We start from the raw sequence: 22,230 nt of genomic DNA, 5'->3' as shown, positions 1-22,230 counted from the left end.
TAACAGGAAACAAGTGAAAGTTTGCGCCTCCGAAGGGCAGAGGCCCAGGCGCAGCCCAGGCAGCTCTTGCCTCCTGCCTCACCCGATTTGTGTCGCTGTGTGCCCATCAGTGCAGTCAGGGCCAAATGTTTCCCATTATTCAGAATCATCTCAACACCCCCCGCCACATCACAATGAAGCAAGGAAATAATGTTAGGCGCAAAAACCAACTCTCATTCCTTAATTTATTTAGATTAGCTTAAGAAAAATTACTTTCCAGAAGTTTGAAAATTCCTAAATAAACACTATCCATATAAAAATACAAACAATAATAATACAATCAGGACATTCGGTGGCCCACACAATCTTGCCCGGCAGTAAAATTAGCTGTTGATTAAAAAACGAGAATAAAAAATACCCACCTACCATACCAGAAAGCCAGAAGAAAACCAGAGAAACTTTATAAGGCATCTGCTGAAATAACAAAACGTACGGGATGCTGGACCAAATAGCAGTGTGGAACATGAATTCCCAAGGCCTGGGCCGTTACGGAGGATACCCTGCCAGCAGGATCTCCAGCGTGTCCTGGCGAGGGGGTTCCTCCCCAGGCGGAGGGTTGGTGGGTGCACTTGTTGCTCTGCTTGCACTGGAGGTTTTAAACTGGCTGAGGTGCGTGAATCCTAAATCCCTACTTCCCTTCCCAGCCTCAGTTCTGCTCCCGGCAGTTTTGGTGAATGCACCGTGGGGGACTGTGCGGGGCTGTGGCTGACGGACGCGCCTGCCGCGCGGGCAGGTCCCAGCAGCAAACCTCTCCTTGAGCTGCTCATCCTGGTGCCCCGGTGAGGAGAGGGCCTGTTCCCTCTCAAGCATTTCCATGCTGCCTTTTTTTTGTGCATCACAGATCCCCAGGTGATGAGGAAGGAATTAATTCACGCAGCGCAGCGTTCCTTTGTTAGGTGTGGTCGGCTCGTGCCCGCGTTACCCTTTTCAAGCTGAAAAGCGAGACAGCGTCCCCCCTGCCTTGCTATGAAACATTTCATCTCGCTGAGATTGCTGGCCCTGGGGGAGGGGAGTGAGGGAGGATCAGCTCTGTGGTCAAACAGCCCTTTATAATTTAATGGAGAAGTGCAATTATCATCTTAATACACAGAAGAAGTAAATAGTTTTCCTGAGTGGGTCAGCTGCCTGCCCTCCCGTGCGTACCACCAGCACGGAGGGAAGGTGCAACACAGCTGGGTCATCTTCTCGTCCTGATTTTAGGAGAGCAGTTTGCTGGTGAGGAGGAGCAGCGGCAGCTGAAGGAGGGATAAGAAGAAGGAGCTGCTCTGCACCATGGAGACGGAGTTGGGGGTGGTGGTCGGTGGTGCTGTGGTCGACCCTGATCCTGAAATGGAAGGAAACCCCCAGGGCTGATTAGAAGTGCAGAGGGGCCAGCGGAGCTCCAGGCCTGCGCCCTGAGGCTGCGTGGAACCGATCTCTCAGAAGTGGGGGGTCAGACCCACGGCAGGGGAGCAGCGTGTCTGGATATACCCCCTGACATCAGTGGAGCACTGTCAGTACAGGCTTGAGGCTCCTGGGTGGCAGGAGACTCTCTGGGGTGCCAGGAACATTGTCTGTGGTGGCAAAGCCACAATTTCTACTTTGCATCTGCATGACAGGGTGAAGGGGGGTGAAGCCTGTGCCAATACCTGCAGGAATAAATAAGCCTGGCCTCTCCTTTGCAGCTGCTTAACGTCCCTTAAAGCCAGAAGGAAACTTGAAATGGTTGTAAGTTCAGCGTTACAACCTGAAAACCTCTGGCTAGCTGTAGCAATCTGGTGCCTTTGCCTTGTGCCCTGACTGCTGGAGAGATGAGAGGTTCTGCAGCTGGAGGCCACCGGGTCCAGCTTTCCCCTCTCCCAGCACCCCAGCGCGCAAACGAAGCCCTTGCCAGGGGGTCACCCCACGGCTTGACGGCCCAGCGAAGCTGCTTACCTTCCGTCAGAGTCACGGTGCTGAACTGGGCGGATTTATCGCTGAAGAGGATATATGCCCTGCGGAAGGAAGGGAGAGAGAGGAAAACAAATTCAAAGAGAAGCCGAGTGTTGTGTAGGGTATAAAGGGGCGCTAAAAGCAGATGAAGGGACAGGAACTGTGAAGTCATCCTGAGCTCACCTGTACTGCCCGCCAGCCATACTGCACTTTTTTTTTTTTTTTTTTTTCTTTAAAACCATCTGAAACACTTTCTTCATTACTCCTTGGCTGTTTTACTGCCCTTCTCTGAACAGGATAGGAATGCCTTACAACAGGGTGAAAACTATAATTGTAATTAGAATAGCTACCGTCATGAACGATTTCGTTCTTCCTTCCCGAAGATAAGGCCAATCAGGCTGTGGTTTCCTTTGACAAATATTTCTCACTGAGGCAACTCCATTACTGTTGATGGGACCAAGAGGGCTGTTCACCCATTTTCCACATCACTTACTAATGTGAGCAAGCCTTTAAACTATGCGACTTCAAACTGCAAGCATGGTTCCTTGGTGTTTTCAAGAGAAAATCTGGAGAAGGCTCAAGAGGTTTGTTTCAGCCCCTGCTCCAGAGGTGGGCTCTTGAGTCTGGGTGTTGCCAAGAGCTTACACAGGTAAGTACTGTCCCCACTGAATACTTAAAGGAGGAGTATAGTTTTACCTTATTTTCACGGAAGAGAGGTTATTGGCTGGAGATGTCCACTTGGCTGATGTCTGAGTGGCATTCAATATTGCAGAACTGCAGTTGTCCCTGCTTGTCACCTTCCATTGTCCTGTGGAGACGTTTTGTGGGGACAAGGCTTGCAGTAAATACTTGGTCACGTTCTTGCCGTCAGTGAGGTTTCTGTTGTCATTTACTGTAACTGGAAACAGAACGAGTTAGACAAAGTAAGTTGTCTGTCCTGTAAGAACATCGCTGTCCCTAAGCCATCTCCAGACTCCCTGCGTGCCGTGGTTCACGCCAAGGCAGTCTGTGCTCGCACAGCGCGCTCTGTGTGACACCGGGTGCAGCAGAAGCCTGCAAAGAGAAGGTGATGTGCTATGGTCCTCCCCCAGCCACAGGAAGGACCCCCTTCTCTGCCCCTTCCCCACTCGGAATAGATTAGGTGGAACTCCCAGTCACCAGATTCAGCCCCTGCTACTGTGGGTACTGCACTGTAAGCGAAACCAGAGCTCCTGGTGAGGGAATCTCTTCTTGGGTGGAAAAGCTCAAGGGGGACAAGCTCCTGGGCAGCCAGTTTGTCCCTTCAGCCCACAGCTGCGTGTACCAGACCCACCCTTTCTTTGTCACATCTCTGCTCCCAGTTGCTGTTTCACAGCTGTGACTAGTCTGCACAGGGCTGCTGTGTATCATCCTTCTGTTGCAAGCACAAGTGGGACGATAAGCACATGAAGCAAGAGAATCTGCTTGCGGGGAGCAAGCGACTCCCCAGCCCAGCGCGCTCTGCTGCCGCGGCTTTCGGCCCCTGGCACCCGCCCAGGCAGGACGGGGTCGGCTGAAAGCTGATGAGACTGTCAGAAGCTACAGGAGCTGATGTGAGACAGCAGCAAACTTGAACTCTGTGCTCAAAAAAAAAAAAAAAAAAAAAAAAAAAGCAGTGAGCAAAACACCTCTCCAGTAAAAACCAACCAACTTCAGTGGCTGATGTGCCGCTCGCACCTTGGGTGCGATGTGAAGGGATCTGTGCCGATTCACAGCAGCAGGCTGCCCCTCTCCTCGCGCGAAGGGATCAGGGTGTCTCCCCTTCACTATTTCTGCTGAACCTCAAGGCCAAGGGAGATTTGCTTTCAGGTCTGGGAAGCGGGGTCAGGCTGCCATTTACTCTGTGGCTGCATTCTTTGTAGTATTAAAAGCCTTTTTCTATGATTGATGCTGGATATCTATCAGCATCAAAGTCACCCCTTCACCTTTGTCTTTACAGCCATTGCCACTGCGAAGGGCAAGTACGCAGGCAGAAGCAAAGGGAACAAACCCACAAAACAACCTTCCCCCCAAATTCTGTGTTTTCAAGAGCATCCAAGTCCTTCAATGCAAGTTTAGACAAAAAGATTAAGGGAGAAAAAAGCACCCTTAGGAGGGAGAGAGAATTTGGGACCGACCCTGTAGACATGAACATGAAATAGGAACAAAGAGGGAACAACTTGTGCCATTTACCTATCTGCTGCCTGAAACCTACATAAAGAAAAAAAAAAAGGGAAAAGAGTATTAGACCTGACACTTTTAAACACATCTAAGAACACCACAAGACTCAAGAAAGCAGCTGGGTTAGGGGCAGAGGAAACGCTTTTCTGTGCAGTGTGAGAACTCTGAGACGTAGACAGAGCTGGCTTACCTAGGTAGGTTGTGTTGGCCCGGTATGCCGCAGGTGTCACGAGCACACTGAAATTGCTCGCAGTCGCATTCAGAGGCAAATCACATCCTTCTCCCTGTGCGTATTCTGGGCTGATTAGTGTCCCAATGAAGAGGAGTTGCACCAAGAAGAGGAAGGTTGCCATGATCCACTTTGATGTCTCTGCTTCTCACACCTGCACCTAGGAACTGAGAAAGCCTACGCTGTCCAGCCTATTTATACTCCGGTTTTGATGAGGTAAATGAAAATGTCTCCTCCTCCCCATCCAGCTCATGTGTGTGCACCCCTGGTGGGAGGTTTCACTCACGCTTTTAGAGATTACTTCCTTCTACCTGCTCAGCCACTGAGGGAACTCATTAAAATAAAGAGGTTACTGGCTGAGAGGGACAGTGTGCATGCCAGTGAGGAGCCCACGGGCTGGAGATCAGGTCTCTGCATGCTTGTATCCGTTGGGCTGCCTTTGCACGGTGAACACTGTTGTGTGCTCGCAGTCCCTGTAACCTCTTGCAGAAGCCCACGTTCTGTAAAGGTGGAGGAGCATCTGTAGCCCTGTTTCCAGGCTTTTCCTAAAGGCTGAACAGTTCCAGAAATTGTGGGAAACCCAGCAGAGGCAAATCCTTGTAGAGATGTTCAAATATAGCCCCTATTCCTGCTTGAAGAAAGCTGTTGAAGAAAGCTGGGTAGCGAAGGGCCAAGACCCTGTGAAAGGGTGGTCTCTGTAACCCCGGCCCGTGGCCCCTTTCACAACACTTCACTGACAAATGCAGCCTGTCCTTGTCAGGGAGCAGGTCACTGTTGCGGTTCTTCTGGAGTGGCACCATGACGAGTCATTTTGGCTGTACCCCTCAAACAATACCCTGTGAAAAAAAGAGCCAGCTTCTCTTTTCCCCTCTTCCTCTCGCTGTGTTTCCCCATCCTCCCCTGCAGGCCGTTGGCTGGGCTTTTCAGAAGCTGATTTTGCAAGTGCTCTTTGAGCTGCTGGGCTGGTGCTGGTGAGTGGGGGGCTCTGTCGGCGCTGGTGAGAAAGGGAGCAGTGCCCCACTTCTGCGAGCAGGAAGGGTTCCTCTTGCATCCTGCCACCCTGTTGGGAAAGAAGCAGCGGGTACGGTCCGGAGCGAAACCCAGAGTGTGTGACACCCAGTAATTAGAGATGGTGATGATCCTGAATCAGTTCCCCTGCAATGGGGATCACTCCAGAACCTGTTCCCAGTGCTAATTCCGCTGAGGGCGGTGATTTCCAGTAGTCAAAATGAGCAATACGCTGAACGCATGGGTACTCCAGATGAGCCGGCTCCTGAAAAAAGAGCAGGGTGTGCCCCTTTTTTCCCCTATCTGCCTTACTTGCAGACATAGCACTGGCAGCCCACAGGAAGCTCCTGGAGGCATTTTTTTCATGCCTTCATGTTGCAATTTCGTTAAGACCACCTCCTCAGCTTCGTCCCAGGCTCTGCTGAGTCACCTGTGTGGCTGGGCGAGTGGGAGGTCTGGATTTCCATCCCTGTGCTTATCTTCCCTTTTTGCAGCCCCCAAGCACCCCGCCTAGGCCAGCCTCACCACCCTGCCGGGGCCCGCGCAGTTAGAAAGGAGCTGTTGTGTTAAATGTTTCAAATAAAAGTTGAACAGAAGTGGGAGAAAAAGGGCAAGTGCAAGAAAAAGAACAGCCAAGTTCAGGATAAGCAGAGTAAAAGGAGAGCAACGGGAAAGAGGCCAGAGAAGGAGAGGATGTGTTGGAAGAGCCGATGCATGTTCAGTGATGCTAACACTGGTCAGAGGTAAACTTCACCCTAATGCCAAGGAGTGTGGAGAAAATGAGAAAAAAAATACATTTCTGGCTTGTTAACACAGAATCAAATCCTCCTGCAGGGCCTCGTTTTGTTGTGGTTTTCTTCCTTGCCTTCTGCTCTGCTGGGAGCTTCTCTGGGCAGTGTTTGCAGCTCCACTGATGCCCAGTGTCAGCAGCACGGTGCTCAGTTCAGAAATGCTCTGCGTGTTCCTGCCAATGCAGGGAAGCAGGAGAGCGTGCTCCCAAGGGGCCCCAGGAAAGTCCTGGAAGTCCCCTGGAAATAGGAACCACTCTCCCCTATTTGTTGCGCAACCTTTTCTGCAAGCACCTTAAGGAACACGGAAGGTAAGTCAGGCGGATGAGAGCAAAGAGAATGGGGAAAAAGAAAATAAAAATGGAAGCAGAGGATTTTGCAAGCACAACTTCACTTGTGACCCTGCCCTTGGCGGTTTCATCTGAAGTCTCCTTGCAAAAGCTCTGTGTCATCTTTCAGGTGGTGAGGATGACTCAATATCATGTCACTGAAACAAACAGAGTTGAAAATAGATATGTTTGCCTCTTGGAGAGAATTAATTTTGGAAAAGAAGAGGTGGGACGGGATTGTGTCACATAGATAACAAGGAAGACTGCTACAAAAACTTACCCAGGGCAAAAGAGATCTTTGTAAGCGATGATGGAAGTGACAGCATTTATTACATGACATACGCTTAGTGGGGCTTTTCAGTTTTGTCCCTCGTTGGGTCTTGAAGGGGCTGAACTTGCTGTGGGCAAGTGGGGGTTGAGGCCTGCCTTGGGAAGGGGGTAGAGCCAGAAAGCTCTGTTAATAGGACAGCTCTGGGAAGCAATAAAATTAATATTTTCAGCCCAAAAGGTGACTTCATACTCATTAGTTTAGCCAGGGATAAGCCCATGTAATGAAGCAAATCAAATGGGTGTGAAGTCTGGTGGAGGAAGGGCAGGGAACAGAAATTACTGTGGGAGACTCACACGTGTGTTACAAAGAGGCATTGGAATCTCTGGATTCATAAGGAGTCTGAGCTTCCGAAATGCCCAAAATATTTGCACAGAGCAGTAGGACAGATGAAGCAGAAGCCGACAGGACCTAGACTGCTCAGCTCAGAGCAGCATCGAATAAATGCCCCCAAGGAACTGCAGGTCCCTGACTGCGGCTGGCAGGAGCCTCACACACCTCGTGGTGCCCAGCAGGAGCTGGCCCCTTCCAGGCTGGCAGCTCAAAAGTCTGATTTTCAGGTGCCAAAATAAATACACGTCTGGATAACAAGCAACCACTGGGCTCCCCAGCCACGGCTCTAATCCGTGGTTCACTCAGTAAACTCAAGGCCCATTTGGAAATGGTTTAGGGGTGTTTCCCTGTCTCCCACCCACACTGCAGGTGTTACACCATATAGAATGACGTGGAGTTTATTCTCTCTTGGCAAGCAGGCAGAAGTTACCCTCTTGTCTGTCTTGCTCCTTGCTAGCACAAGTGGTGTGGTTCCTTCTCCATTCTGTCTTGTTGTGTATTTGTGGGCAAAACTAGAGCTATCATTTCCACAAGCTTCTTTCAAGGTCAAGTCATGGCCATTGCCAAGAAGACTTGTGCCACTCTCTGCTTCCTTGCAGCAGGTGGTTTCTGCTGCCCAGGACCAGCAGAGACAGCCCTTTGAAGCTTCGGAGCATGGAAACCTGAGTCACAGCTAAACTGGATCAGGCTGTCTCTCTGGCACTGTGGTTGCAGCAAGCAAAACCGTTTGGGTCACGCAGAGGCTAAGCTAGGGCGAGGGCAGGGTGCTGAGGAAAGAAAGGAACAGAGGCAAGCAAACAGAGCCCTCGGTGTTCCCTGTCCTCGTGCGGGACGGGACGGTCTGGGCCGTGCTGGAGTGATGCAGCACAGCCCCCAGCACAACACTCGGTCCCGCGGTCGGGCATCCTCTGCCCCTGGCTGCTGGCCCTGCACGTCAGGAGGGGCTCAGGGCGGGGAGGGGGGTGCTCTGAGCTCCTCTACATGGGTCCCTTGGACTGCTTCCTCTGGGCGAGGAACCTGGGGCGGTGGAGATTTACTGGCCTGTTTTGCCAACAGCGTGTTTTGTAAATGTAGCGTGGCTTTTACTGCTTGGACCGCTGAGCTGGCTTGAAAAGATTCCTTGTCCTGCTGGTGATGCGGGGTGAGTTATCGCTGCTGGGATGGACTCTGCGCCTCTGGGCTGTCTGGGGCTCTGGAGCTGCCTGTGTCACGGCAGTTCTCTGCAGCTTCCAGAAAGCAGGTGGAGGCCCTGCCACACACCACCTCCTGCCTCCGTACAGGGGAGGAGAGAAAAACAGGGGAGGAGTAGGGCAGGCAGGGCCTTGGGGCTCGCTGGAGTTGCGGGGTGGATGAGGAATGCATTTTGCATCAGGAGGGAGCGGGGAGGCTGCCATCCCCCCACCGTGTCCCAGCTTTGCTGCAGGGAAACGCCTCTGTCCTGGTCCTCTGCCAGCTGCGCTCCCAGGGTGTCCCAGCGCTCCCAGTGGGATGTCCCCCAGATACCCCAGTTTCAGGGCGCTTTATCCTAGTCTGTCAGCCCTGAAGGGGCTTTATCCAGGCTTGAATAAGAAAAGGTGGATTGTTCTCTGCACTTGCCTCTAAGGGATGAGGTCCTAAAAGCTTCCTTGTCACCCACATCAGAAGGGCTGTGGGGGGAGGGCAGGCAGGTTTGGTCTGGCAGTTTGCAAGGGAGGAATCTGGTTTGAAGGACAAACACTTTGCAGATTGACACTTCCCTAAAGTGAGCGGTTTAACTGGGGAATTTTCCTGCTTGGCTTCCATTACTTCTTTGTACTTCACGTGTAAACTTCTAGCCATTTGTCCCCTCCTCCAATGGGTTTTACAGGTACAGCTGTAAATCACACTGACCACCTGCCAGCCTGGCTGTGTCCTCAGCCTGCTACCCTGCTCCAGCCCTGAGCCCTCAACGGGCTCCCTTCGGGGGACGGTGATGCAGGTGGGATCGCCTGGGGAGGCAGGGGAAGGCAGGCAGGCCTCGGTGCACCCTGACCTACGGGGCAGACCCTGCGTGCAGCTACATCCCACCGTGCTGGGAAGCAGGGCCTGCTGCCGAAGGGTACGTGAAGCATTTGGGCAAACGGAGCCTGGTCATTCTGCAGCAACAGCCTTGTCACACCCTTATTTTTTGCTCATGCAAACCTGCCTAAGGCAGAGAGGTGAAACAGCCCCGGAGCAGGAGCTCTCCTGGCAGCTATGCAGAGGTCACTGCAAATCTTTTGTTTTGCACTCTGGACGGCCAAAAAAGTTTGGTCCCCAAGTGATCCTCGATCACAGGAGAGAGGAGAAATAGCAGCCAGGAGCTTGGCCTCTCTGCGACTTGAAGGTCTACAGAACAGCATCTGTGTTTGCTTCCTTCCTCTACCTCCTCTCTCCCCAAAACACAGCCAAGGTCTCTGCTGTTGCCTGCACCCCCCTGGACCGCAGTCAGCCCTGTCCTCTTTTTACACCCGCTGAGGTCTTCTGGAAAACAAGCCCTGCTGGTGTCCTGGTGCCACCACTGCACTACTGCGCTCCTTCCTGCTTCATCCAGCATTGGGATGGTTTCCTAGGGTTTCCGCTACAGCCCCTTCTATCCCCAAACCTGTCCATGGGAACGGAAGAGAAATCTACCCAGAGCAGTGCAGGGGGCTCGGTGCTGTCTCTAGCAGGTCTGGTGTGAGGACAGACACCAGCTCGTGACACATGCTTGGGGAACAGTTTGCCTAGGTGGGAACCAAGCCCTGCACGTCCAAACAGAGCACAGCAGGAGCTCGGCGGGCGCCCTGACGCTGTGGCACATGATTTATTTGCCTTTGCAAGGAAGCGTGTTTGCACTGCAGCGTTAGCACACCATGCAGAGGGTACACCCCTGTTTGCAGGCGTGATGGCTTCTGCCTCGGTGCCACAGGCACAGGCAGCTGTCAGAGGCTCCTGCGCTGCCGGGGGGGGGGGGGGGGGGGGGGGGGGCGGCAGGGGAAGGCAGCGAGCCCCAGGGGTCGGGATTTGGGACAGGAGGGAACAACAGCCCTTGGGAAAAGCAGCTGATGGGGAAAAGGGTGCCGGATGGAGAGGCTGCCCAGATGGCAGCAGGTTTTCACCAGCTGTGCCTGGGTTTGCTGGCCAAGAGGAGGGGTGGGTGAAAGCCTGCCCCCCACTCTGCCTGCCCCCCTGCAGAGGGGCTCAGCGGCCGCCCCAGCTAGGCCCAGCACACCCGGGAATGTGGGCCACAGTGTCCTGGGGGGGATCAGGGGGGTGCTGTTCCTAGAAACTATCTTCCTTTCCTTGGTGCCTGTGTGGGAACACACAAAATTGAAGTCAAATGCTAACCCCGACCGTGAGACGGCCGGGCTGAACCTCCCAGGCATTAAGTGCTGCTGCCAGCAGAGCTGTGCTGTTCCCACCCCAGTGACAGCGGGAGAGCTGGGAGTATTGGTTCTTGTGCTGTCATGGCAAAGGTATGGGGGAATGCTGGTCGGAAGGAAGAGGAAGGAAGCAAGAGGGGCTTTAAACGAGAGGATGTGGCTGCGGTGGTCTGGGGGCTGCAGTCTCGGGCTGGCATCTTTCTGGCTCGCTCCCCTTCTCCTGCCATAACCAGCTTAGCCTTTACGGGCTGGGGAGGAGGACGCCTCTGCTAGTCGCTGTGGTCCCTTCCTGCCTCCTGCAGCGCGTCCCCACGGTTATAAATTTCCCTGATGCTCAAACTTCAGCTGGAGGGAGCGAAGAGGGTATGCACTGGGAGACAGGACGGTGTGGGAAGCTGTGCTCACCTGGTGTTTTTCTGTTGAAAGAGGCGATTTCTGGAGGTGGTGAGGATGTGTCAGAACCTGCTGGAGATGGCTCGGGCCACAGTGGCCTGGTCTGGAGATGTTATAGGTGCCAGGAGTTGGCAGGACCAAATGGTCCAAGGGCTTGCAGGCTCTGCCTGGGAGGCTGCTTGGTCTCGGACTTGGCAGCACGGTGGCACTGCTTACGGTGGCTTTAACTAGACAGCAGTGACCTCTTGTGAGAGCTGTGCGGATAACAACCCCCCCCCGCCCCCCCCCGCAGCTCCCCAGGCTTGCTCCCTCCAGCCTGGGGCGCGGTGGCTATGGAGACCCCTCCTCCAGCGGCCGGTGCTCCTTGAGTGCCAACCGGCAAAGGCTTCGCCAGGCTGGGCAGCAGGCTGCAGCCCGTGGGAATGGCACGATCGCCAGCACAGGGGGCTGGGGGCACCGCGGGAACCTGGAGCGTGTCCTCGCCTGAGGAAGCCCTGTCACAGAGAGCATTGCTCAGCCTTCTGCTTTTGGGTGTAAAACACCGGCTGGGGTGCTGATTCTCTGCTTAGGGGAGGAGCAAGTTAAAACAGCTCCAGATTTGCCCTTTGTGGGCACAAAGGTTTTAAAAGAGCCTGTGAGGTTTTTCTGCCTTGTTACCTTTCCTGGCAGCGCTTGACAGGGCTGATGGGACATACCAAAAGCTGCTGAGACAGCAGACAGCACCTAGAAGAATGTCTGATGCTACTGATACAGCTGCCAAATTGAAGGTGGGCAACGAGCAGAGCAATTTTCTTGGCTTTGGATCAACTCCAGCCAGTACGTGGGGTCCTGGATGAGGTATCTGCAACTTTATTCCAGGAAGGTGGTTTCCAGCTCTCTGGTGAGACTATATTTATTTACCACTGCTGCTTCCCATTATACATTTGTCTTTCTGAAGTTCATCAACAGGAAGGTGACTTACAGTGAGACTGGAAGGGAGAAAGGATGTGTCCTATCAGTGGTGCATGTTTAATTGTCACTTTGTAATTGTATTTGGGGATTTCCTATTTAATCAGTAATTAACGTGCCTGGCAATTAATTCTGCAGGACGCTTAGAATCATTGAATCATTTAGGTTGGAAAAGACATTTAAGGTCATGAAGTCCAGCTGTTAACCCGGGACTGCCAAGCCCACCACTAAACCATGTTCCTAAACACTGCATCTATGCATTTTTTAAATACCTTCAGGGATGGTGATTCCACCACCTTCCTGGGCAGCCTGTTCCAGTGCTTGACCACCCTTTCAGTGAAGAAATTTTTCCTGATATCCAACCAAAACCTTCCCTGGCACAACTTGAGGCTGTTTTCTCTTGTCCTATCACTTCTTATCTAGGAGAAGAGACCGACCTACACCTGCCTACAACCTCCTTTCAGGTAGGGAGCAATAAGGTCCTCCCGAGCCTCCTTTTCTCCAGGCTAAACACCCCCAGTTCCCTCAGCTGCTGCCAGTAAGACCTGTGCTCCAGACCCTTCACCAGCTTCGTTGCCCTTCTCTGGACGTGCTCCAGCACCTCTACATTCCTCTTGAAGTGCCCTAAGCACTGTGGAGTGGATTCTGAGCAGACCTTTCTTACTTTTGGGAAATTCTGGGGAGTAAAGTTGCTTTAATGAATTGCAAAATACACCAATTTACTTCCTGATTCTCTCTGACAAATACAAATCCTTATTTTTTAAACCAGGGCACATGCATTTCATGTTTTGGTAGGCAAGCTGTAAATGGCCAGGCACAGGAAAGGGAGAAAGGGGAAGAGAATGCTCTTGCCTTAAGAAAAGCTGCTATGAGTGGATTTGGTCTTGCATCTCTCAGCCATGACACTCCCACGTCCTTGAGGCACTCCAGAAGGAGATATTTCCCTTGGATTCCCACCCTAAGCCCCTGTAAGTAATGCAACGCGTGGCCTGTGCCTGGCTGCACGAGGCTGGCCAGCTGGGCCGTGCCCTGAGCTTGCAAGTCTGGAAGCTGGCATGCACGTTCCTGGGTAGTGGCTAATGAGCAATCTGAGCTGCAGTTGTAGCTGCTATAGGAGCCTTTAATAGTAAGTAGGTTAACAGGCGCTGAGGAAAGGGCTTGTGGAAGAGAGAGGGGGTATGTAACGTCTATTGAGAAAAGTGCACATGTGCAAAAAAAGCGCACTAAGAACCTTTGCTGGTTTATTCATGCTTTGGTAAAGTGCTTCCCTCTGTCTCACAGCACCTTGACCTGAGTAATTTGTGTTTGTGGCTGGCAACTTTGCACTGCTTGGAGAGAAGAAAAAACAGAGAAGGAAAAATATTAAAAATGCCTCACTGGCTTGGAGATTCAGCACTGTCTTGGCTTACTGCCAACTTCGAACAACGCAGCAGAACCTCTTGTGTTTAACCCCAAAGGAGTCCCTAATTAGTGGAGAAACTGCAAAGCTCTGAACATGTTTGGGAATGCTTTAGTGCAGTGGCCCCCTGAGGTTCATTAAACAAATGAATTCAAAGCGGTCAAATAGCTAGGACCTTCAAAGTGACAAGGACCTCAGTCCCAGGGAAGGCAGCACAGCCGTGAAAGCAAGCTGGCATCGCAAACAAAATGGTTTCTAAAATGGGTGGAAGGCACCCAGGTCTCTGCAGCGCGCTCTGTGCTCCCTGCGCTCCCAGGCTTACCACACTGCTCAGCACGAGACTATACATCAAAAGCCCCCTGCTCAATCCTCTCAATCCTAGCTTCTCCTTCTCCTCCCTCAGTCCTGCAGGCTGCCTGACCGCAGAACTGTTTGTTTAGGTACAAATATGCTCCAGCAACAGAACTGTTCCAGAGGTGTGTGAGGGCATATTTGGATGCTCCCACACAGAAGGTGCCAGGAAGGAATTTGGCTGCTGGTCCTCCCCTTCCCTTCACAGCCATGGAACTGCCACCACAAAACTTCAGCTACCTGTTTTCTGAGCCAAGAAGATGGTCCCCATGCTTTCTTACCCTAACGGAGCTCTATGGGAGCATCGGTCGTCTGAGACGTTAGCCTCTGGCAAATAGCTTGGGAACAGCAAAACCAGGGGAAAAGCCACTGTTGGTCTCACTGTAATTAAGACAGCTCCATCCTCATTCATCCAGGTGAGAAGTAATTTACTGGAGTCACTGTAGGTCTGGGGGTTTTACTACTACGTGATTTCTCTTTACAGCAAAAATTAGAAAAATGTGTTGGAACACAACTGCTGATAGAAAACCACATTGCTTTATCTCTCACCTAAAAGAGGTCAGGGTATACAATCGCACTTCAGACTTAACAGTTCTGGGACCAGACCCTGATTTTGCCATTGTTTACAGGCTGGTTTAAACACCATGGACGGAAGTGTGAAAGGACAGGCAGGACCTTGCTCTCTTGGGAGAAATATCTGTTCCCTTACATGGACTTTCATAAAAATGTCAAAACGTCACTGTCCCAGGGCAACATGGCTTCTTGTGACCTCAGCCATATGTTATACAAGCTGGCCAGAATTACCTCATGCTATATTCAGTGCACAAAAACAGGGCTCCCACTTCAAGGGAAATAATAATAAAAAAAAAAAAGGCATGGGGAATTATTCAACAAATAATTCAATTAAAAAATTGATCCAGCGACTCTTAGGAAAGAAGAAAATCAAGGAAGGCTAAACCAAAGCTGCTCACCATTCAGCAGGATTTGGGGGGCCACTCCTGAGGAGTGCGAGGCGCCCTGTGCGTCTTGCGAGCAGGCAGAGAGGAAATACAGTATTACCAGCAAACACAAGAGGGAAGTGCAGCACCAAAATCCAGCCTGTTACAGGGAAAGAGCAACAGGCTTTCAGTCCCAGCTCACAGGTTTGTGCTCACACCCTGGGGCACAATGGCATTAAAGAGATGGGTCATTTCATGGTAGAGCCTTTTCCGCCTTCCCCTTGTACTGCTGCCTGGCCCCATGAAGAATCTCACTTACTTTTCACGGGTTCAAGGAGGTCATTTTAGCGAGCGACACTGCAACCTCAGCCTGAGTGCAAGATCCTTGCAGCCACAGCCTCCAGCTAAAGCAAATGCTGTCATTTAAACCCAAGGTTAAATTCATCTGGACTGCATGAAGGTACATTTGTAATTATCCATATTCTTGATCATTTAAATTCAACTATTTCATCAGCTACTCTTTGGCAGAAAGCCTCTAAAAAGACAATGTTACTAGACCCTAGAGCAGGAACCTGAATCTACCCACTTAGGACTTTATCTTCAGTATTTCAGAGGCTGATATGGGAAATCCTACCAGATTTAATGGTGATAATGAGCTTTCAGACACTACTTCAAACACAACCACAGCAATTCTCCATCTTAATGATGCTACAGAATGATTCAAAAACCCTTTGTCAAACAATACCTTTTTAAAATTTATTTTCAGGTTGTAAAGAGGATTTCTGCAGGATCCCTTCTCGCTTCCCAAAGACCCAAAGGATGACTGTACTCTGTGAACTCTAGCCATTCTCTGAAACCCTTTCTCAGAAGATGAAAGTCCCTCATGTTTCATTACCACGTTTTCACTGAAGTAGCGCATCTGTCCAGGCAGAGAAATGAAGGGGCGACAGCTGATTAGTTTGCTGGGCTGAAAGCATCAGTGGCTCAGTGCAGACCCCTCAGCAGCCCTCGAGCTCTCCCCGGCCGCCACCTCCTGATCCAGCTGCCCAGCCCTCCTGCAATCACACCTCCATTTCCCACTCTTTCCCATTTCTGAGCAGGTCTGTGTGCAGTATGTGTCAGCGCCTGCACCAAGGAGTATCCCCTCTGTTAGGCAGCAGCTTGAAGCTCGGGTGTAATTACTCCAGGGCTGCTTTTAGCTCAGCGTAACACCAAGGATTCCTGCAGGGCCGCGGGCCATCTACACAGATCCAAGTGAAACAGGAATCCAGTTCAGAAGTAGGAAGCTCAAAGCATTCAGCAGACTTTGTGTTTCTTTAAAATGAGATGTATACAGTGTGGAAGTGTTCCCTGGAGTCAAACAGAATGAGAAACAGATGGGAAATTACTTGCAAACAGGAACTCCTTTCTTTCCTTGTTTGCTTGCCTTGTCTTGTTTACCCCTCAAAATCCTAACAAGAAACACAAGTAGGATAATACAACTGCAAGCTACTTCATAATAGCAGAGCTGGGTAAACAAAACTACAAAGCACTGACATAGCAACACATGTATTTTTATGTGATGTGTTGAGTAAGGCATCAAGTCTTACCTTGGGCCCCCGTCCAGCAGATGCTGATGCATGGACTTAATTTCATTGCTACGAGCACAATGAGGCTACGCTGAGCAGTAAAGTTAAACATATGTGTACACTTTTAGGACTGTGGCTTTAACCGGTAAATCTTAATTACTCTTTTCGCGGATGACAAGAGCAAGGTTTATGCTAAGTATTATTAGTAGAGATTAGAGTTTTGACTGTGCATATTTAATTTGCTGCGCCGTTCAGTCAGATAAAGACAGTAGCAGCTGAAATCAAAGCACCATGTAAATTTATGCTCTAAGTAGGAATGTTAACATTTTAATAAATGATTGCAAAGAGTTGCACATGGAGTCACATACGGTGGAATTTAATTTAGAGAACAGCCTCTATCTTTTAGCCATTCATATAATGAAGATTTAAATATGAAATAAATTGCAAACACTTGCAGCTGAAGGGGATGTTGGATGATGTTCATTCATATTGAAATCTTTAGGTTCCTCTCAAGCTACATAAATGTATCTATAATGGACATGATTGTAAAACACTCCTCTTCAGTAACAAAAAGTTGCACATTATTAAAGTGCTGTTTTCCAGATAAAATTCTTATCATAAACACACTAAAAATTGGTCTCTTATGTTCCTAAGCATGCTTGATGACTACATTAGAAATACTTTTTCCAAATTTTGCTTATCTCTACCATTCTGTAATTGTTGCTGTTTTATTATTTCTGTTTCAATGAATTTTGTGAAACTTGATTAATCATTTTCACTTTTGCTTTTAAGCAATTTCACTTTCTTCTACATTCAAAGGCTGTTGCCATACGCAAAGAGAGGAAAGTTAAAAAGCAAAGATAACTGAAGAAAAATGAGAAAAGGAATCAAAGCAATCCTTAGCGTCACTCCACTGGTCTTAGTTGTTATTGCCTGTCTTTCAGACCAAACCAAATCACCAACCTTCATATCTTTTTGAACAGTTCTACAAAAGAATTAGGAAGATTTCAAGTGACCATAAACACCCCCTTCCCTTCCTTTTCAATATTATGGCAAACAAATGCATTTTTCTTGAAGTAATCTGACAAGGACCCTGTTAACAATACAGGAACACGGCTAAACAAATCACAATGAAAAATAATAATTACAACAAAAGCAAAAGTCAAAAAGAAAGGCCTTTGCAGAAATGCTGCAGACTTTGTACAACCTCCTGCAGATCAGCATATTTTACTGTGTGTGGGAGTTGGGAAATCCCAGCAGCTTTCTATTGTATCTCATTATTTCTTGGCTCATTTCCAAGCAAATAAATAATCACCGCAATAAACTAGATTCATACAAGTGCAGCAGAAACAGCCGTGAAATCCAAGAGATAAGATAGCCAATGCTAAAGATGTTTCTTGCACATGGGCTAGAAGTTGGGAATCTATTAATCTTTTGTTTGCTCAACTTTTCTTCCACCAACAGAGACCGGGATCACAGAGAGCAGACCACGGCAGGAACTAGCTAACCATGCTTCTAAAGTCCAGTGTAAGTGGATTTCATACTAATATGCTAATTTATCGGTGGCTTTAGTTCCCTGTGAAAATCCCACCTATGCAACTGAGCAGAGACTGCAAGCATTTTTCACAGCACATTTCACGTGCACTTCTCCCGGTCAGCTGCGCTGCCGTGACAAGCAAGTCCGCAAGCAGAAACAAACAAAAAGGAAGATTTGCTGCCCGCAACTATTTGTCATTATATGTGAAAGAACTCGGTACCACACAGGTTAGGAGAGGGTAAAGTCTGCAAAGTAAGAGGGTAAACTCTTCCAAAGCCTCAGCTACTCACTTCTCCTATGTCTGTGGTTTGTTCATTTTTTAAAGACCCATGAAAGGCCATTCTGCTAAGACTGCCAAACAAAGCTGCCATCCTTCCCGGCAGGCACACTGTGCTCTCACGTACCCTGAGCACCCTGACGCCACGGGGCCACTGACCTGAAAGAGCTGGGCTCCAGAGGAGAAGAGCTGGCGCAGTAAATCATTTCCTGGGCACATCCAGTGAGAAAGCCAGGAGTCCTTCCCCACACAAAATCCCCTGATGCCTTCCAACCAAACTGTTGTTTTAAATGCAAAGTGTTTTAAAACGCATACGTTATTTTATTTTTCTTTTACATTGAGAACTGGGTTTTGAAAGTTAGGCAAGCTGCACTAGATGTCATCTCCTGTCCTCTACTCTCAAAGTGAAATATCTGCAGGAAACTTTGCCTCTTGGCTCCTACCTGACGGTCCTGCTCAACTCCACTGCTCTGTGCACAAATGGAGGGATTATGATGAAATTAAAGTGGATTTTGTTTGTAATGAGGAAAATACACTCCAAATTTGAAGGAAATCCAAGCTAGAAAAGCAAATTCTCCTGTGCCTGTGGCCAGCTTGGATCCTCCGAGCCCAAGCCCCAGCTGCTCTCTGACGAAGCCAACAGTGCTGTGACCAGAGTGGGGCCCAAATCCACCCCCACACCTCCACGTCTGCAGCAGTTTGGAGTTACAGCCTCCAGGCAATAAAAGCTGGAGATGGATAAAAAATCCCTGGTCCTTAGGGAGTGCTCTGCAGCCCTAATGAATCCCCCCAGAGCCCAAATCTCGGGGCAGAGGTTTGGGGTGAGGTAGATAAAGCAAAGGGTGAAAAAGTCCTTTCACAGCCTTCTGGACAAAATAGAATCCTGTTCTCCTATAAACCAGCTGCTCTTTCTATTTTTAAATACTCTGGAGGGACTCAAATATTGTGGTGATGAGAGAAGAGGAGGCTCACGCAAGTACCTAGGCAGATGGATGCTTAGCAAAGGAAGGAAACTATCCCCGCAGGATGGACCCACAAATAAAAGTTCATTCCAGCTCAATTATTGGAGGCCCAACAGGTAAAATGCCTGGACAAAGGTGTCCTAGGCTTTAAAACGAAGCTGCTCTCAGGAATGTTGTTCTTCCACTTTCACCAAGGCTCAGCAGTTGTTCCCAGCTCGCTCAGATGGGTGTTATGACACAAAGCCCAAGCAACCACAAGACACTGCCCACAGAGCCATCACCAGCTACATCGTAGGGAAATGGACTGGAGTTTGCTGAAGTTTCTTTGGTCTTAGCTTTGCAAAAACTCTGACTAATAATTTTGATTCAATTTTCATGCTGCTTTGAATCAAGTGTGAGGCAGCTGTTCATTCCTTTCAGTGATAAATCACCGTTTCCTGACATTTGGAAATTTGGGAAACAAAGAAAAAAAACTTAAAAAAACCCAAAGAAAAAAAAAAAAGAGGGACGGAAGAGGAAGGAGGAAGGCAAAACCCCCTGCTCTGTTTCCTGCTGTTGTGCTGTTTATTTCAGACTGTTTCCATTGTTGGAGCATAAACCCTTCGCATGTGAACGCGAGGAGGTAGCATCAGGCTGGGAAGACAGCTAAATTTGGCTCAAATTCCTTAGGAGCCTGACCTCTTCCTATTGAAGTATATAGCAGTCCAGCATGGCATTTTTTAAACACTCCCCCCCTCCCTCGCCAATTAATCCTGTATTGCATTGAAGGAAGTGATATAAATAATCCCCTAAGAATGCATTTTCCTGTAGGTAAAGGGATAATATTTGAATTTTACTCAGGAAAATAGTAGAAGGGCAGAGGGAACACGACAAGCCTGTTGCTGCAGGAACTCGCCTGGCTTTGGGCGCGCAGAAGCTGTTGCACCAAAGTCAGGAAAATGATTAGTGGTAATAAGTTAAGCACACACACAAATTTCTAGGATCAGGCCAGCAGAGGGAAGGCCATGTGAAAAAAAAAAAGAGAAAGGTCTTCTGTGAAAATCTGTCAACATTTCAAAATAAACTGCGTATCACAGATTTCATACGGGCACAATCCTTTCATATACTGCAGTTTTTTCACTAAAAGTATTGTTAATTTGGGGGACTGAAATTTTCTGAGTGTTTGCTTTATTAAAAATTTGCTTTCTACATTTTTCCCCCCCATTTTCCTATTTGATCACTAAAAGAGCTTTCATTTTCAGCTTTCAATCATAAAAAAAGGTGGGAGGAAGCACTATTTCAAGGCAGATATTTAATTGTTGGGAGGAATAAAAAGGACTGCTTCCCAATGAAAGGGTTTTAATATGAAAAAGCGCAGCCGGATCAAATGCAGAGGCGCTCACTGAAGTTACAAGGAGCTGATGTGGTTCTCCTAGCAGGCCTGAAAAGCTTTTTCAAGCCAGTCTGCCACCAGTTTCACCAACGGGCTATGAATTACACAGTCAGCTAGCCTACATGCGTAAACATCCTATTTCTGTTCCGTTGTAACATCGCTGACACTTCCAGTGGAGCTAATTGCAGCAATTCTTCGATAATGCAAAATAATGCAAAAAAAAAAAAAAAAAGCAACAAAACTTCAATAATGTAACTTCTATAATGATTTTTTTTTAATTGATCATGTGAATCTGTCACAGCTAGAGGAAAGAGATTCTCATCTGGGCAAAGTCCCTGGAAGCTACTTCCATAGCAAATTACATTTTTATTGTTATTTCCTGACTGAGTAATACAGCTGGAGCAAAAAACCATGCATAAGTGAAGCATATCGACTTAAGTCAAAACACAACAACCCTCACAGATTCCTGCTGGCTGCAAATCCCTGTTCATTGATCAGAATCTCCTGGGAATTGCCTGCAGTGCTTGTCTGGGAGGCGGGAGGGCGGGATCAGTGTTCATTTGGGATCTTCATCTTCCCCTTTCACGGGTCCAGAACCAGCTGTATCTTTGTGGTGCTCCCAGCATGGCTGGGTGTGAGTTCACCAGTGACTAGCACTACTGGAGGCTCTGGCAATACACGCCTCAGTGCAAATACTGTTATTAATAATAATTAACTCTCCTCTTCTGTTAAAATGGGATAAATTGGGTGCCTGATCCTGATTTCACAGTTGCAAAATGTCTAACAGGGCTGAAATCCATGACTAAACGCTTCTTCATTTCACCCACTGACTTTAATGAAGTTCTTGCCAATTAATAGTGGGGGTAAACGAAAGAATCGGTGCCTCAGCAACATCAAAGGAGTTAAAAGTGACTTCGAGAAATGAACAAGTGGTGCTTTGTGCAGTGGCCTTCTGGTGCTTTCATTTTCATGGCCAGTTTGAGGATGACTTGCCGGCCTGTTGTCCCGGTGGGAACACAGACCCCAGTGTCGCACGGGAGTGCTGCCTGCAGCATGTGCCTGTTTCTCATCACGCCTTTGGATAAAGCGGCAGAAAATAAACTGGCACGGGAGGGGAACGAGCGGATCGCTGGGAGGGGATTTTTTCTTCCCTTCTCTGGCTTCATTGATACAACAAAATGGAAATAGGCTGTTTGTTTTCCCTAATGCTAATAGTAATAACTGTAGTGATAGATTCGTCGTTGCCAACATTGCTTTCCTTCCCCAACACAAATTATTGTACTTTTAAAAAATGCTTTTTAATGGTTTTTATTTATTTGCAGGGTTGTAATTTCACGCTGTTCTCTACAGTCCTGCGAGCTGGGCCTGCTCGGGGAAGATCACTAGTGGTATCTGCTTGTCTTTAGAAGTGAAGGGGAATGCAGAGGGGGGAAGCAGGGATGTCAGGAAAGAAACAGAGGGGGCTATATCAGATAAACCGCTTGGTTTACAGCCCAAACACGACAAACTGAAGCCTGACCTGACGTACAGAAAGCAGCAGTATTTGTCACCTCCAGCCTGTAGGAACACGCAGCTTTGGCATGGGAGGGGAGCAGGGGATGGGAGCAGAGCTGTGGCACAGCGGGCTTTCCAGCGGGAAGAGCAGTCCCTGCCCGGGAACTGACAATGCTCTGAGGCCACATGTTCCAAGGGACGGCCTGGAGAGGGCTGAGGAGGATGCAGAAACACAAGATCGAGCCTGGAAATTTTGGATCGCAACTCTTTTTTTTTTCCTCTCTTGTTTAACCACTAGTGCAACCACATCAAAGCGGCGTCAAGTGGCGGCCAGAGCGCCCGGGGTCCCTGCGCTTGGTGCAGAACACCCGACCTGCCCTCCACTCTCTCTTGCTGGGTGCTGGGGTCAATATCACACAGAGGTTTTTAAAAATAAATACATAAATAAATAAATAAATAAGGCAAAATAATGTTTTGTGCACGTGC

General features: G+C 49.0%; 1 protein-coding gene across 10 annotated transcripts in view; it reads right to left on the bottom strand.

Annotated features, from left to right (window-relative positions):
• Nucleotides 1-205: 205 nt before the first annotated feature.
• LOC308054188 (uncharacterized protein) overlaps nt 206-22,230 on the bottom strand; it is an 80,937-nt gene continuing 58,912 nt past the window's right edge. Inside the window, exons 1-5 of one of the 10 annotated variants that reach the window (XR_013924017.1) lie at nt 6,763-22,091; nt 4,319-6,640; nt 2,647-2,848; nt 1,954-2,012; nt 206-1,363 (exon numbers count right to left, since the gene is read on the bottom strand). Coding sequence is in view for 3 of the 10 variants with exons in the window: in XM_080366555.1 (XP_080222681.1) it covers nt 1,236-1,363; nt 1,954-2,012; nt 2,647-2,848; nt 4,319-4,481 (552 nt within the window). In the remaining 7 variants the exon portion in view is untranslated. Of the gene's footprint in view, nt 1,364-1,953; nt 2,013-2,646; nt 2,849-4,318; nt 22,092-22,230 lie in introns of those variants that run through there. The other 9 variants (XR_013924018.1, XR_013924019.1, XR_013924020.1 and 6 more) reach the window with 9 other exon arrangements.

Source organism: Falco punctatus (assembly GCF_963210335.1).
Source record: "Falco punctatus genome assembly, chromosome: 16".
NCBI classification, from domain to species: domain Eukaryota; kingdom Metazoa; phylum Chordata; class Aves; order Falconiformes; family Falconidae; genus Falco; species Falco punctatus.
Note: the sequence above shows the minus strand (reverse complement) of the source record. Positions and strands in the feature narration are given on the sequence as shown.